Here is a 16428-nt window from a genome sequence, read left to right on the forward strand (position 1 = left end):
TGTGAGCAGTTTCATGTAGGAACTATTTTGCTTCTACTGAACCATATCACCATGCAGAAGGAAGCGCAGGGTTTCCCACACATTCATTTATTTGTAGCGCACTGCCACAACATCAGCATCTCTCCCTCTCTCTCGCAGCACAGCGTACTTTGGGAACAAGTGGAGTTGCAGAGAACCAAGTGCAGTGAAAATGCAATTTAACCATTCATTAACTTACATAGTTTTACTGTTATCTATCATTTTTCCAACCTACTTTAGACGAAACAAACTGCACTCCTGTGGAAACCATGCACGCTGCAGTCCAGCACTGGGTATAACTTGTAGCAGCACTTGCCCGCAGCAGCTGCTCCTTTAATCTGTTGAGCTAATCTGACCAGCTCTGATTGATCTGACCACAAACTGATCAAAATGAAGTCTTGAATGTAATAAAAAAAACAGTTTATTCCAAAAATATCCACTCAATAATTCAATAAACTGCTGCTGAACAAAAAAAAAGAAAAAGTCTTGAAAGTCCTGCTTGTGCTGTGTTCACGGACCCGTAAAATCGTCTGACTTTAGAGAAGGTTTACTGGTGACCCCCAGTTTTACTCTCTCATATTCACACCAAAACTATTTAAACTGATAAACAGCACTACAGGTAAGAGGAAGAATATGTATTTTTGAATTAGGGGTGAACTGTCCCTTTAACAGACTGAACACATAGCTTCAGCTCTTGAGATAAAATCAATAGATGCTACACACAGCTACCTCGGCCCCCGTCTAATTTAATTTACCGATGATGCACACATGTCTTCTGATGCATTGACTGCTCGACAGCAGGCTGGGTTTAAACAGAGGATGAGAGTGATGTTGATGATGTTGAAATGCATGAGGAGGCAGACTACACAGAATGAGGCGGAGGAGGGCGGAGGGATGGGTGGGGTCCTCTGGTAGAGGATGCTGGATGAAGAGAATGGAGCACTTACTGTGGTTAAAAGTGTATGAGTTATCCAGGCTGCTGAGCTGCTGTAAGCGGGCATGCATCATTCCCGCCCTGTTACGGGACACAGGCAGAGTCTGAGACTTCCGCTCATGTGCTACAGGTCCTGCCCCATCCTGGTTCCTAATGAGGAAACAGGACAATGTTAGACGGATGGCAGGTTAGTGAAGCAGGTTAGGGCGAATAATACGCCATTTTGCACACTTGAGTGGTGTAATAAGACTCAAATGTCTGTTTTAATCGATCACAGCGAACAAAATTTGAACATTTTGGGTGACTTTTACACGTATACCCACTGTGGCATGTGTGCAATAAAGTCATGCAGCATCCTTTGTGTTGCATGCAGTTTAATTAGATAATTATCAAAGCAGCAGAAGCAACATTAAAGCAGTGAGATACAACAAATGTCATGCATTTAGGAATAAGATATACAGATGCATTGAAGGCTGGTAGCTCTGTCACAGCACTGCAACTCTTACAGGGTGAGAAAATATCATGCATTAAGTCTGAGAGAGTCAGTTCCACCGTCAGTCTTACCCAAGCAGGAGAGGGCAGGAGCCAGGTTTTATTTCATTGTGTTAAACTTGCCAGCGTTTAGGTGAACAGAGATAGAAACAGTGGTGGTGGGAGGTTAGAGAGTGAACACCCAAAGCCCTCTGGGAGTCAAAGCCTGAGCTCCCAAATAGTGGAGAGAGTACAGATTGTGTGTTTGGATACATTTTCGGTATCTGTGACATGACTGTGCTCAGCATACAGTCACACCCTTCAACAGTTACACACATAGGCAATTCTGTTTGAAACTGGATGATCTTTAACATCGTTGTCGTATATGGTATGACGTTTAATGGGCAATAATGTAGTGCAGGAAATAAAATAGTCTGGTATCTATTTACTAGAGCAGCGGTTCCCACAGTTGCCAGAGGGTACGTGGAAAGATTGTGGAGTAGCTTAATTTATTTGAAATAACAGAAATTACAATTTGATTTAAAATTATGTCACAATTGAGTCACCACATGTTGTAACTGACTATATTATTCATGTAGGCAACTGGACTTGCCACTAGGCTAGTGGACTTTCGCCTCTCATTCGAGAAGCTTCTTCAGTTCTAACTGACGGCTGCGGAGTTGCAGGCTTTCAACTCTGTGTGAACCCTTACGGAGTCGCTGAGGTCACATGTGAGTCATTGACCAATTCAGCCATCTTGTATATCATTAGATGGGTTAGATGGCGACCAGGTGAGAATGGGTGTCAAGTCGTCTAGGGAGGGTGATAAGTGTAAGTGGGTGATAAGTGGTGTCTCAGGCCAACTCCTCTGTTTAACGATGGTTGTTCCAGTTTGACGTAGATGGCTTCTTTCACACCTCTTTCAAACCATCTGTCTTCTCAGTCCGTTAATGCTGATGAAGCCTCTTGGATGAGAGGTGAAACGTCTCCAAGAAACGCAAGCAAGTCCAGTTGCCTATGATATAGCACTTAAGATTACCGTGACCTGAATGACTAAGAATATTCATCAACATATTCAAATAGGTTACCAAGAGTTTAATTTGTATTTGTAATATTAATAATGTATATAATAAAATACTTACTGGAGATAATTTAGAAATTGAGTATATTTTGAGTAGTGATGACAAAATCCATTACAAAATAAATATGCAATGTGTTTTATGCAAAGTATCACTTTATTCACTGAGATGAGTTAACCATTCACAAAAAATAAATAAAGTCATATTTTTTGTTGAGAAAATGTCTGTTAGGAATATTAAATGTCATTTTTACTATGAGGTGGTTTCTGCATTAAGGTTATTCGTCCACTGGAATCGACAGAAAACCCCCCACAAAGTGTCCTTGTAAAAATATATACTTTTTAATAATTATTTATGAATGCATTTAGAGTAGATATTCACCAGTGAAATATAAAAATATTTTTAGGAACATAATTGGGTTTGAACAGGTTAAAATAAGTTAAATGAACATGTACTTCAAAGAAAAATCTGGAACCACTGACTGCACTAAACGCCCGAAATCCTTCATCAAGAATTCAACACGATCATAACTGCGATAAAAAAGCTGAAAAAGAACTGAGTTCATGCAACACATTCAGATGCTGACAACATTACCTTGCGATGTATCTCTTCCCCATGTATCTGAACTGATGGAGGCACACTCTGAGAGGAAAAGCAAGTGAATAAACAGTCACAGTAAAATCTTAAGCTTCACTTATAATGTCAGGGTTGTCACAAAGGCAATTAAAGACATCTTACTCTACGAGAGTGAAGAAGTCCATTAAGTCAGCAGACGAAGCCTTGTTCCAGTACGTGAAGAGAGCGTCTGGAAGATTAACATTGGAGAAATAATCATGTTTTTATGGACTGTAGACATGTTAGTGTTTAAGCATATATAGTCCAGAGAGAGATTTTACCCTCAGACATGCTTTTGAGCACATGTAAGAAGCACATGAGGAGGCTCTTGATCTCTGCCTGGTCCAGTTTATCACATCGCAGCAGCGTACTGCCCAGGGATGAAGCCGCCTGGTTCTGAGGGACAAAAAAAAGACAGACAAATATATCATCCTGTCAGGGCTCTTGGCTCTGTAGCTGCTTTTGCTGCCTCAAGATAAACCACAAGTGCTTTCTACAAAAACTACTGTCAGTTTATATTCTGTCATTTCCAAAGACAAAAGGCATTCACCACTGCAGTTTCAAAAAGACTTTCTTGTAAAGTTTTCATCTAGTTTGTGGTCATAGTTCAAAGCCGAGACAAGTGAGTCTTGGTCTTTGTCCTTGCAGTAAAATCAAGCATGAAAAACTATACGCAGGGACTTTTAGAGAGGTTATGGCATGATCAGTAAGGCCTGGGATTACAGTGGTCAAGCTACACTAGTGGAGTCATTCACTCAGATGTAGCGGGGCTCTATACATAGTGGAAAAACTGCCCATGGAAAACAAACACCATTTCTCCCAGCTGAGGCAGAGAGCAGGGAGAAAACAGACCCAAAGCAGTGGAGCAACGGCTCTACCACCACAGCAAGCGGTTGGCGATGTACCAAGCACGTTCCTTTGCCAGCAGTTAGTCTAGACCATGAAACTGGCTGGGGATGACTTAATGGAAAGCATGAGGCTATGGCTGCTTAGTGGGTGTGTTGGAGGGTGGATCACGTCAGGGCTAAAGTTAGTTTTCCTGAAGAGGTGGGCAGAAACTGTGAAGCTGTGGTGCAGTTATTTTCATGCACTTTTAAAATAAAGAGTTCGGGTTGATAGCATTTGCAAATTAACATGAGCGTCTATCTTTTTGCCCCTGTTTTATCACACATTGTGAATAAAGCTGCAAATCACAAATAAAAACAGCTTTAATAGAAGATGAAACACACAACAGCACAGACAGTGAAAATCCAATCACTTGTGACTCTCAGATTTGGCTTGAGGCTGCCTTTATGAATGCAAAAAAGACACAGCACACATGAGAGCAACTCAAAAGTGAGAAATCCCTTAAGCGTGCATGCTTATCCATATCTGGAAAAAGAGCAGAGACAAACCCCGTGAGGCCCTGTGGTACAGCAGCTCTGCTTTGTGGCACCAGAGAACAAACAGGCTGAAGCCTGAGAATCATCTGGCAAAGAAAGGGCTTAGGGTTTAGGACACTGGGACACTCTCACACACACTCTAACATTCCCAGATGGGACACTCCTAGGAGGAGGGAGGATGCGTTTTTGTACTTGAAGTGAAATGCTGGGCTGCAGGGCGCTCTCTGGCACACAGGGGACAGAGAGCAGGGAGAAGTCCATGGTGACGCGCTTGGTGCGCACGGAGGGCATGGACTCCTCGGTCTCCGTAAAGAAGCGCAGGACATTGACAGAGTGTCTCCGTACAAACTTCTCCGTCTGCCATGGCCAGCCGTATAGGTAAGGTAGGGGAGTTAATGGCACAAGTTAACAAGGAGTGACATTCTGAGGTACTTTTGTCACAACAAGGGGACCTCTGATACGCCCGAGGCACACTGAAATTAATGTCACAGGAAGCCAACATTTGATTTCTGATAAATGTTGCATGAAATGACTTTACAGGTATCTTGCAGCACTGTGTGAGATGTACCTTGTCCAGAGAGTTGCCCTTGTCGTTGTTCTTCTCAGGCAGGCTGTTGCCAGAATCAGTGCTGATGAGTGAGCCGCGAGAGTCGGCATGGCGCACGGAGTTAATGTTGGGGGTTGATGACGTGTGAGGTGAAGCTGTCCAGAAACAAAAAGCAGTTTTCAGTTCTATCTATCCATCCATCCATCCAGATATTACATATATAGATATTATTTTTTTCAGTATCATATGTTCACTCACAGGTGCCAGAGATGACTCCAAACACATCTTTGTGCAGGCTGGTGTCCAGAAAGGTGCTGGATCTGGGAGGTGTCATCAAAGCGTTTGTAAGAAGTGACTCTTCTCTTCCATTCTGAGGAAAAACAACAGTTTAATGGACACAAACCCCCAAACTATACATGGCTGTATGTAGCTTTGAAAAGCCACTATGTGTGTGTGTGTGTGTGTGTGTGTGTGAGGTGCAAGACTTATGAGGGGTCCCTAGGTCCTGCACAATCTTAGGCTGATCATTCAAATTAACACTTTGTTTCTGTAATGTTTTAAAGACTTTAGCACTTCAGTAAGGAATGGAAAAAGCAAAGAAGTTCATTCCTACGTTTTGTTATTAGAAATCCGAACTATAGTTTTAGTCTTGGCTGAAATTTTCATTAGCGTAGAGGGCAGATCTACAGATGCTCTGTTGGTGGGTTGGTTGGTCAGTCCACAAACATTTCCCCACCATTTGACAACCACAGTTTTTGCTCTAGGACAGTGGCTCTCAACCACGGAAGTGTCAGGATCCCCGGGAGTCTTTAAATGAGTTCCAGGTGTTCCCCAGAAAAATGAGTAATAGTTTATTTTCAGTTTAATCACTCTAGAATTGAGCCTAATGTGAGTAAGGGTGTGTTAAGCTAAATTATGCCACCATGAGAGGATCTCTCAGTCCCTTAAATGCACGTCGAGGAGATGAGGAACAAGGAGAGAGGAGGCTTCTGGAGGAGCTCAGAGCAAGGAAACACATGTGTATCCTTGTGTCTCTTCCCCACAGCTCTCTCTCACATCCTTGCTGGGAGAAGCAAAGATGCGAGGAAGAGAAGCGAGTGAGGGAAGCTTGGGGACACTTAGCATAATTAAAAAGCACCCTAAGAGTCATAAGAGTGACTATTCTGATCATAAGGTTCACTTGCTCCACAGTCACCTCCTTAATGGTAGTTGACAGCTATAGAATTCTGGTCTTCATCATATCTAACAGCCAAAATCTTTTGTAGATGGAGGTCCCTGAAGTGAAATCCTACCAAATGGGGGTCCATGACCAAATGTGTATCAGTGTAGGGGTCCTTGACACGAAAAAGATTGACAACCATTCAGCATGGAGGTCACAGCTATTGTGAATTCATAGATATGATGTAGCAGAAAAATTTAATGTAACTTTTAAACACATAGTTCGTGTCTTGCCTGCTTGAATGGACAGACTGGTATCACTTCAAAAGATCTGAGTGTTTAAAATAATTTATCAATATTTGTTTAATGAAAATAACTGAATAAACTGAAAGCTATGCATGGTAGATAAGATATCGGAAAAGCAGCCACTAGGTGGCTCCCTTACATTGTTGGAGTGGTTGACGGTGAACGGGGACACTTCCTTCACATTCAGCCTGTTGACATTCTCTTGGAGCAGACCAAACAAGGGAAAGTACAGCGTGGCCAACCTGGCCTGCTGGCTCTGAAAAAACAAACAACTCTCTCAACAGAATTTCTCAAGAGCACACACGCCAGATACTTAAGTCAAGTGGAAATGCAGGAGATGGAGATGCAGAGAGAGGGCTCTGCTTACTTTGGAGGTGTAGCGGTCGTCGAACGTGTGCTTCATCATCAGGTTCTTCAGCACGTGGATGGCTATCTGTCGAATCTCCCTGAACTCCTGCAGAGCTGCACTGACCTCCCTGAGCAGCAGCCCGACCAGGAAGTGGTTCTTACAGAAGTCATCTGTCAGCGAGTAATCCATCTGGAGGTCTGAGGGGAGGAAGAGATGAGGAGTCAGAACCAGAGTGTAAATATATAATCCGAAATCAATCTGACACAGAGCACCAGAGCTTGAACAGAATACAGATTGGCGGCGGAGTTAAATCCTGGTGAATAATGCAAATATCATCCAACAGTCTTTGTGAAGCAAAAACAGATTTACAGGGAAACTTGGATTTTGTGTTTGACAGATTCAGGCTGTGCGACTGAGCTGCTGCTCCACATCAACTGTGATCATTGTGGAAAAAGACAAACGGGATTTAAGCTTCTGATGGAAGAGCAGCAGCTGTTCACAGATGGTTTCCAACACAGAGCAAGTAAAGCAATCCCAAATCACACTCAAATATTCCCCAAAATGTCATCAAGTTTAACACACTGTTTCATCTTCTTCAGTCTTTTTATAACCTGCATTTAAAGCATGAAAGATCTTTAAATATTTCTTAAAAAAAAAACAGATTGCAGCAAAAATGGAAGATAATTGAATGATTAGATCCAAGTCTGCTCTTTCTGGAGATGACATGCAAGCGACGCACCCTTACACCTACCTACTAGAGTATCACATGACTCCACTGTATCATATGGAGATAATAAATCTAATTGAGGAAAATAGAAAACAAAGTACGTTCTGTAGGATCAAAGACTGCTACATCAACACAAAACCTATTTAACTGATATTTAATTAGACTTTCATTATGTATGCATGAGCTGTACAATAAAAAAGGCAATATAAACTCATCATCAGACTTGGTACTTGACCAGAAGGTAAATGTGATGATCTCCTCACCTTGAAATCTCAGTATCCTTCCCTTTCCAAATGGCATGGGCAGGTTTAAGGGGACGTAGTGCTCGTGGTTGCAGACAACACGCAGGAACTCAAACCTGAACTCAAACAGCGTCTGCATTTAGAAAAAACAGACATTAATTAAGGAAGAGTTAATACAGCACTAAAGCACAGCTCAGACAAGACTTTGCACATTTCTACAAACAAGATGTCGGACATTTTGTTTGTGTAAATGCTGTAGTGTGTACCTTTGGATCTCCAGGCATAAAACAGTTGATGTAGTTGTTGATCTGCTTGAACATGAAGCCTCTGTCCATCAGGTTGAAACAGCGCTACAGAATGATATGGAAAAGCAAATTACTATTAAGCAAGTATACATATATATACTTGTACACTTTGTGATGTCAAATTCGTGCCATATACAGTTACTGTGGCTCCTGACCTTGATGAAAACCGCCAGACTGTGGTTGGCATTCCTGGCAGCATCCAGGTTGTCCTTATATTTCTGAGTGATGTGTGGCATCATCATGTTGACCAGAGTCTCCACAGTGTGATGGAAGGATGCTGAGAAGCGCTGGTTTCTGGACAGCTGCAGGACACAGCACAGACATCATACAGATGTTATTACACAGCAAAATACAGTGCTGCAGGGTTTTTTTGTAGGAAAAAAAATAAAAAAAAACGTTCCTGCATTCCTCGACAAAAAGCCAATGGGATTTTTCCATTGGATTTTGGATTACTCCAGAAAATAAGCTCTGTGGCAAAGTCAATGATTCTTTCATGTTGGAATTGACAAGATAACCTTCACAGATGGACACCACTTTTATGGTTTCTGAAGCGTAAATGCACTCGCCAGAGGTAAAAAGCTAATGTTGCAAGCCCACCATCAGAGGGCGCCAAAGGGTACAGATTACCCCAGTCTGTGGAGGCTCATCCAAAGGTCTATGGTTGATCCTAAAATAGGATCAAGAACAAAAAATTGCTTACTGACTTAGGTCACTGACACTACAAGTTGTATGTATTGACATGGTAATGTTTTCAATAACAGCAGCCAGTCAGATATGCAGAACACACATGCACAGCTAATGTAAAGATAGAAAGTGAACTGTAGCATGACTAACTGAGTCTAACTAAGTGCTTTACCAACGATCAGTGGCTCGAATAAGAAAAGCCAGGGTGCAGAGAGAACAAGAACATGAAAGGAGCAGATTCAAATTTTTTGCCACCCCAAAAAAGCATGAAGAAGCACAAGATGTGACAGGTGAAGTTGAACATGGCAAAGATGAGGAGCTCGGCAGACTAGCAAATAAAATCCAATGAAGACAGTTCAGTTTTACCAGTTGTACCATGTCATGCTATATTGTTGGAAAGGGGTCAAATAACGCTCTAAAATTCGGCTTAATTCTGGTGAGGGAAAGTTTGGCCTGGATAAGTCTATAACACTGGATTTGGAAATGGTTACTACAAGACTAATGGCCAAGAACTAATTTGAACTTGCTCCTGTTGGTGTTTGAACAAAGGGTGGGTGGTGGTAGTGGGTGTGGATGAGGGGCCTGATTTTAAAAAACCTTCCCCCTGTCTATAATTCCTAATGACTGGCCTGACCATGGTCACATGACTTCAACATCATCACCACAACGAGTCTATAAGCCATGTTCGGCATGATGATGTGCTGTGGTCTCTTTTAGCCGCTTGTTGGCGACCACCCATTCTCTGATCCCATTGGCTGTATTCGGCGGCGTCTGACTTCTGGCAGATGGCGATACAGCCTCTAAGGGCAGACCCCTGATTTTTTGGCATTCCGGTTTGATTTGGGCGGAGGAGGCGAATTTCCGTTTATATATAAGTAAATATGCTGAACAGCTGCGATGGATTCAGAGTTTGCAGTGACGCCAATTATGTTCCGCCTCATTAGTTCACCACACAGACCGTTTAACCTGGCAACAGCTGCAGCAGGCTCAAATGTGATTGGTCAATATCACGTGGACTACAAACAGCCTACAACTGGAAACCAGGGCTCTTCCGCTCTTCTTCCGGAGGCAAGATCTCCGGGGTTTGCCTACAGACTCTACATTCACTGAATGTAGAGTCCACCTTATGTAGGACACACAAAAAGCTTCAAACTTTATACGTGGTGTATTAACTGACGTGTTTTAAGCCAGAGAACAAAACGTGGAAATCTCTTAATCTTTTGTTAACCACAGACCTTATTTAAGGCATCTCAGCAAAAACCAATTAAAAAAAAAACACTGACTTCGAGACAAGGGAACCAGAAGTCCCAACTTTAAGATCTAATTCTGCAGCACTGTACTCATTACTAGTACTCATCAGCAACATCTCAGTTACAACAGTTCAGTTCGTTAAAAAAAAAAAAAAAATCTTTTAGTTCAGATAGACATGATTACCCTACAAGACATGCTGCAAGAGGAAACTTTATATTACCAACAGTAAGAACAAACTCAATCAATCGTACAGTAATGTACAGAGGTTTGCATGAATGGAATTTACTCCTTCGACATATCGCACAGGGAAATAATAACGCTAGATTTAAAACTTTATTGAAGCAGCACCTTTTGACAAAGACTTCAAAAGAACAGATGAAAGTATAGGTGTCAAAAGCCTACAGGAATTAGTTAATATCAAAGGCAAGTTTGATTGTGTCATGTGTCTCAGGATGTAAAAGGTCTGTCTTTGTTTGTGGTGCAGGGTCATTAAATTAGTAGTTGTTTTCTGTTAGTATGCTAATCATGTCTTCACATTTTCCAAATGAGACGTATATAATATGATTCATACATGCTAATGAACCTCATGCATGGTAAAAATATTATTTTTCCTGGGAATTATTCCTGTTAATGCACATGTACTGTGTGTATAGAAACACACAAATGTGAATGTATAGTATGATGTAAATACTTAGTCTAATATTACACTACTAACGCGTCATGAGGTAATCAGAGCAAAATTTAGCCCCAAACCAGCAGTTACTGTGCAAATGAAATCATGAAAATGCATATATCTTAATTATTGTATTACCAGGAGCTGTCTTGTTTGTCTGTTTATGTTTTAGTGTAGTCCTGTTATTTTGTGTTATATGTGAGTTGTTTTGTGCTTTGTAACAAATGTTAAGTTGTTATGGGCGTTAGGAAGAATAGCTGCTGCAACTGCACCCCCTAAAAGAAAATTCTGGTAATATTCTAAATTTTTGTTATGTTAAAAAAAAAAATCCATGAAAAGACCAAATCCAACAATATACTGTATAAATAACATGTATTGTTTGTGTAGCTAAAACCTGAGACAGCTTATTCTCTGTACCATAAAGATCCATTGTTGTTAAAAACACATCAATAAGCCACACTGCTGCACGCACACCGTGTTCCTTTATTATATATTGTTGGTTTTAGTCTTTTTGTTGGATCCATAGACAATAACAAAGATATAGAATATCTCCTTGTACTGTAACTGAAACACAGTTTGCAGACGGGTGTGATCTCCTCCACACACTGCGGCCTCCACATTATTCCAGCGGAGTTTAAACACAGGGATGTGGTCGCTTATGGGGTTCGAACAAATGCAGCCAATTAAAGTGCACGGCAGTGTGGGGCAGACTGTGGATACATAATACTCTGACTGTGGCACTGTGGCTGTCCACAAGACTTGGCATGTTGTAAACCACAGTGAAGAGCTTAGGCTGTTACGAAGCAGACACCCCTGAGTCAAACACACATGTTGTGGCAGACTTACCCTCACTTTACCGCTCTCAATCAAGTACTGAGCCATGGACTTGACTAAGGCTTCAAAGAAATACCAGGAGTACTGCGGGGCAGACAAACATCAATCAGAGAACAATAAAGAGGAAACTCATGTCAGTTATAATTATACGCTGTGTAATCCTTTAAAGAAGTACAAATACGCTACCTTGAGGAGTTTGTTGCTCGTGAGGAAGTCAGTGGACGGCTTCAGGATAGCAGTCATGGCTTTAGCCAGCTCCTCATGCACTGTTCGGGTGGTGGAGGACGTGTGTGGCTCAGTCTTGAATACAAACTGTATCAGACACATGCAGACACAACTGTGAGTACAAACACTAACATATAGGTAGTGAGCTGTGATATGCAGCGTGTGAATTTTACCTTCACATAAGATCTCAGGTAGTGCTCCAACCCCTCCTCGTGGCACTGGGCAACGATGTGAATCATGACTCTAAATGGTAAAAATAGAAAAGGGAAGCATCTGTAAGGAAAAGTTCCTCACTCACAAATCTACAGACGTTTAATGTGGAAACAGACAACTTCTCAAATTCCTGCAGGAGAAGTTATGAAATTAGAAAAATTGTTTTCCAGGCCTGGAAATAGTTTTAAGTTTTAAACACATGTTGTTTGGCTATTGTTTGAATATATTCATAAAAATCCCCAAATATCAATCAAAATCAAACTATTTTTATTCCAGGAAAATTTACTGAGCATTAAGCTCTTTTACAGCAATGCCCTAAGTTCACATTCAATGGGCTAGAAGAATATATAATATAATAGTACTTGCAAAAGAGTGATAAAAAAAAGTCCATAAAAAATAAGTAGCAGCAATGTCTACCGAGAATTATAAACAGCAATAAAAAAAAAAAACAGTAAAAAGACAGATTTATAAGTTAAGTGAAGCAAAAAAATGTCTATATCCACTTTAATATTATTTAATATGTCATACAACGTTCTTGCCCCCAGGAAAGCCGTATTGATCGGCATGTCAGATCAAAAACTCAAAAAAAAACCCCCCCAAACAAACCAGATTTGTACTCAATTAATGACAGAAAATAGTTGTAATTTATAGAGACAATGATTGAATAAAAATCAGCTTTCTACAGAGTTCTCTTTCATCATTTAAATTTTAAGGTGTTGTTTAGTCACGGATCGTCTCAGGGAAACTTGCCTGGTGACGTTGACCGCCACGTCCTCTTGGGTGGCGCTGGTCAGCACCCTGAACAGCTGATTAAGGGTGGTGGGCAGGAACTTGATCATCACATGGCTCTCCATGGCGTGCAGACTCTGAGGGTAAAACATCACAGAGATATGTTCATGTATGAAGAATAAATGTGGAAAACAGTGACGTGTCCTCTCTCAATTCTCAAACAAAGAGCACAGAAGGCATATAAATAATAATATGAGGAAATAATCAAATTAAAACAACAGGAGAACACGCGCATGACAAACACAGTGCTAATGACCCACACCTTATGCCTCTGCCGCCTGGAGCAAGACAGAGTGCAGGTACATCACTGCCGTGTACAGGAAACTAACACAAGCCCTGCAAGTCATTTGGCCAGCTGCCAGTCAACATGGCTGACCTGCTGTTTGACCCTCTGGCCATTGTTCGTGTTCTCTGCTGTGTTTACATTAGAACCCAAGAGATGCATTGGACCAAGTGTTGTTCTCCATGTCAGTGTCTGCCCGGGGAACAGTAAACTAAGGTTCCCATGAACTGGAATAAGACAGCAAGCGATGGAAAACGTGATACCTGAGCTACCAGTACCACAGCACAAAAAAAAGTGGAAAAAGAATCAGGGCTAGGTATCTGACAGATTTACTGTGATCAGCCTAATCTCTGCAGCTAAGGAACAGTTAAATTCCGTATGGACTGCAGTAGAAAAAACCCTACACAATCCGTCCAGAAGAATGCGCTGTTGGTGAGCTACAGCCCAAAAAGGAACATTAATCTCCATGTGATTCAGCTCCAACTGAGTGTGACTGTCTGCGGTTTCACAGTGAGTATGAGCTACGATTAGCTTCCAAGTTAATACAGGGAGGTTTTAAGTGTAAAAACATGTCTGACCTTCCCTTTAGGTATCCAAAAAAAAGAATCACATGTCAGTCTGTTCAGATTTAAGTCCAAATCCTTCATTTATAAATCCATGCAGGGCATGTGCACTCAGTTATGCAGTATATACCAACACTGGAATGTAAACTATATGTCAACATTGTGGATTATGGTTTGAATATGACTCAGAGCAACATTAACAGTCTCTTTAAAAGTTCTCTCAAGCATGTATACACATTACTAGCCATTTAATTCACACAAGACCACAACAATACCTTTAATTAAGGCATAAGGTCTGCACATTTTCTTAGATATAAACAACAAGCACAAGCAGATAATTTCAATAAAAACAAATGCAAATTTGAAACACAGATTTAACATATAATCTTAACAAATTAAATGACCAAAAAATGCACTTTGTTATATTAACTAGCATGTGTTTACAGGTGGAGCCAGCATTTTTTGGGAAAGATTGTTGATATTTTAACTCATAGTCAGATTCCTACTGAAGCCCTAGTTTTTATGCTCATTATTTTACCTTCAGGTATTTGACCAGTTCTCCCCCTGACACCTGGGGTGCAGGCACAGTGCTCTGACAGTGATGAAAGAAGTTGTGCAAATGTTGATCCTATGAGAGACACAAAGAAAGTCAGATTACAGAAGTTTTATTTCACACAGTTGAGTTTCGACCAAGAAAACAAAGTGTTTCTACAGTCATTGTTCGTGAAAAACAAAAACTAACCTGAGTGTAGACAGTGGACACAAGATGAGTGGACACCTTAAATAAAGGCTTGCCTCCATCCACCCATTTGACTTCAGGACCTGAATGCTGTAATACAAAGAAAAGCAACAATCCTGTGCTCAGTAATTCAGTAAATATCATTAATATGGACAGATATTTGTCAGTGTCTTGGTATATATCAGCTTTGCACCAAAGGAAGACAAAGAGAGGACAGCACTTGAACACTGAGTAAATAAGGCAACTTAAGGATGCACTCTACCTTGCTGGCACCCTCCAGACAACTGAGGTATCCAGCGGGCAGGTTGGCAGCCACAGGGATCTGACTCTCATTCATGGTCACCCGGCCGTCCTTCAGCAGGGGGAGCCAGGCGTAACCCACTGAAAGCAGAGACCAAAGAGAAGATGGTCAGCTAAGATTCTAATGCTTCAGCAGAGATAACTTTATACAGTAAATGATAATAATTATGCATTTTATTTATATGCACCTTTGAAAGCACTCAAGGACACAGTTACAAAAAAAACAAGCAGCAATGTATCCATAGATGATAAAATCAAACAATTCCATAATATACAAGAAAAGTTATTAAAATGACTAGACAAAAGTTGTATAAAGACTCTTAACGGAGAAGGGGATGGATGGACTTTGGAGTTGTAAATGGTTAGAGTGAAACTGTGTGGTTCAGCCAAAGTGGATTTAGTACCCACAAGGAGAACCTCAGTTTTATCACTGTTAAGTTTGAGTAAATTGCATGAAAGCCAATATTTAATATCCAGTAAGCAGTCAGAAAGGGAATTGGAGGGAAGAGTGGAAGCAGGCCTAGTGGATAGATACTGTAGAGTTGGGTATCATCAGCATAGCAGTGGAATTGAATGCCAAATTCTCCGTAGATATGGCCATGAGGTAGGTGGTAGATGATAAATAAAAGGGGACCTAGATCAGAGCCCTGAGAAACACCGCTTGTAACCAGAAAAGAGTTGGATCTGACATTTCTGATTTGAACAAAGTGAGTTGCGACCAGAGAGATATGATTTAAACCAGTCGAGAGTGGTGCCAGTGATACTAATGGTAGCTAGCTGCTAAATGGTATCGAAGGCTGCACTTAGATCAAGAAAAACGAGAATAGTTAAAAACCCAGAGTCAGCTGCCAATAAAAGATGGATATTATTATTATTACTTTATGTGCAAATGTCATAAAATACAGATATCTTAGATGATGTGATTGTAAATCAGTGTTACCCTGAGTCTCAACCAGGTCTCTCTTTTTGGTGCTGGCCTTGCTGTTGCTGTCACAGCTGACGTGGTGGAAGGTGAACAGCAGATGATGTTTCTCGTGGAGCTGGGTTGGCAGCTCGATCTTAAACTGAGCAATGAGAGCACAAATAAACATTCAGTCATTGATGGCACTGACTTACACACACCTTTCTGTTATTATGCAATGTATCTAACCTCATCGTAGAATTCAGGGTTCTGCTGGTGATGTAATACTGCAGCAAAGGCATTTTTGGTAAACAAGGATCCTCCAGGTCGGCCATAGATGCACTGTGGAGTGATAGCAATAGTTAGTGGATCCCTGTGATGGGAGGGGATATGGAAGCACTTCCAGGACACTGTCTGTGAAAGTTTACCTTCAGTGAAACAGCATCCTCCTCATCTGACTCCTTGAACTCAATGCAGACAGCTATGTTTCTAGCCTGAGGACACAGGACAAGTAAAAGTGACCCAGTTAGCCACATAGTAAACTTTAAGGTTACTATGTAGGACAAAATCATCATAATTCCTCCACCTGTGTTAATGATCTTGCAAAATAACACTACACAATAAAAGTTTGTGATACCTTTGCAAATGATTTTTGGCTGTCGTACTTCAAGTGCTTCGGGTAGACATAGAGGTGATTGTTGTAGATGGTGAAAGGCTGAGAACATTTGGCTATGCACGGCACAAACTCCTCCACTTCAAAGAAGATGTTGGTCTTCTCACTGACATCAAACTGCTTCACAGGAATGTAGGATGAGGTAACACAATCTATACACAGAAGCA

The 16428-nt window shown here is 41.1% G+C and overlaps 1 protein-coding gene across 4 annotated transcripts in view; it reads right to left on the reverse strand.

Annotated features, from left to right (window-relative positions):
• Positions 1-16428, reverse strand: part of LOC125899181 (dedicator of cytokinesis protein 9-like) — a 128114-nt gene that overhangs the window by 14629 nt on the left and 97057 nt on the right. For 2 of the 4 annotated variants that reach the window (XM_049593255.1, XM_049593258.1), the window contains exons 17-38: positions 16226-16413; positions 16017-16082; positions 15838-15930; positions 15628-15751; positions 14650-14768; positions 14391-14477; positions 14187-14276; positions 12764-12879; positions 11974-12043; positions 11762-11887; positions 11588-11659; positions 8289-8435; positions 8095-8178; positions 7850-7961; positions 6878-7056; positions 6650-6766; positions 5305-5416; positions 5068-5201; positions 3399-3513; positions 3241-3307; positions 3097-3144; positions 966-1102 (exon numbers count right to left, since the gene is read on the reverse strand). In XM_049593255.1, the coding sequence (XP_049449212.1) occupies positions 966-1102; positions 3097-3144; positions 3241-3307; positions 3399-3513; positions 5068-5201; positions 5305-5416; positions 6650-6766; positions 6878-7056; positions 7850-7961; positions 8095-8178; positions 8289-8435; positions 11588-11659; positions 11762-11887; positions 11974-12043; positions 12764-12879; positions 14187-14276; positions 14391-14477; positions 14650-14768; positions 15628-15751; positions 15838-15930; positions 16017-16082; positions 16226-16413 (2403 nt within the window). The remainder of the gene's footprint in view (positions 1-965; positions 1103-3096; positions 3145-3240; positions 3308-3398; positions 3514-5067; positions 5202-5304; positions 5417-6649; positions 6767-6877; positions 7057-7849; positions 7962-8094; positions 8179-8288; positions 8436-11587; positions 11660-11761; positions 11888-11973; positions 12044-12763; positions 12880-14186; positions 14277-14390; positions 14478-14649; positions 14769-15627; positions 15752-15837; positions 15931-16016; positions 16083-16225; positions 16414-16428) is intronic. The other 2 variants (XM_049593256.1, XM_049593259.1) reach the window with 1 other exon arrangement.

Source organism: Epinephelus fuscoguttatus, linkage group LG13 (assembly GCF_011397635.1).
Source record: "Epinephelus fuscoguttatus linkage group LG13, E.fuscoguttatus.final_Chr_v1".
In the NCBI taxonomy this organism is placed as follows: domain Eukaryota; kingdom Metazoa; phylum Chordata; class Actinopteri; order Perciformes; family Serranidae; genus Epinephelus; species Epinephelus fuscoguttatus.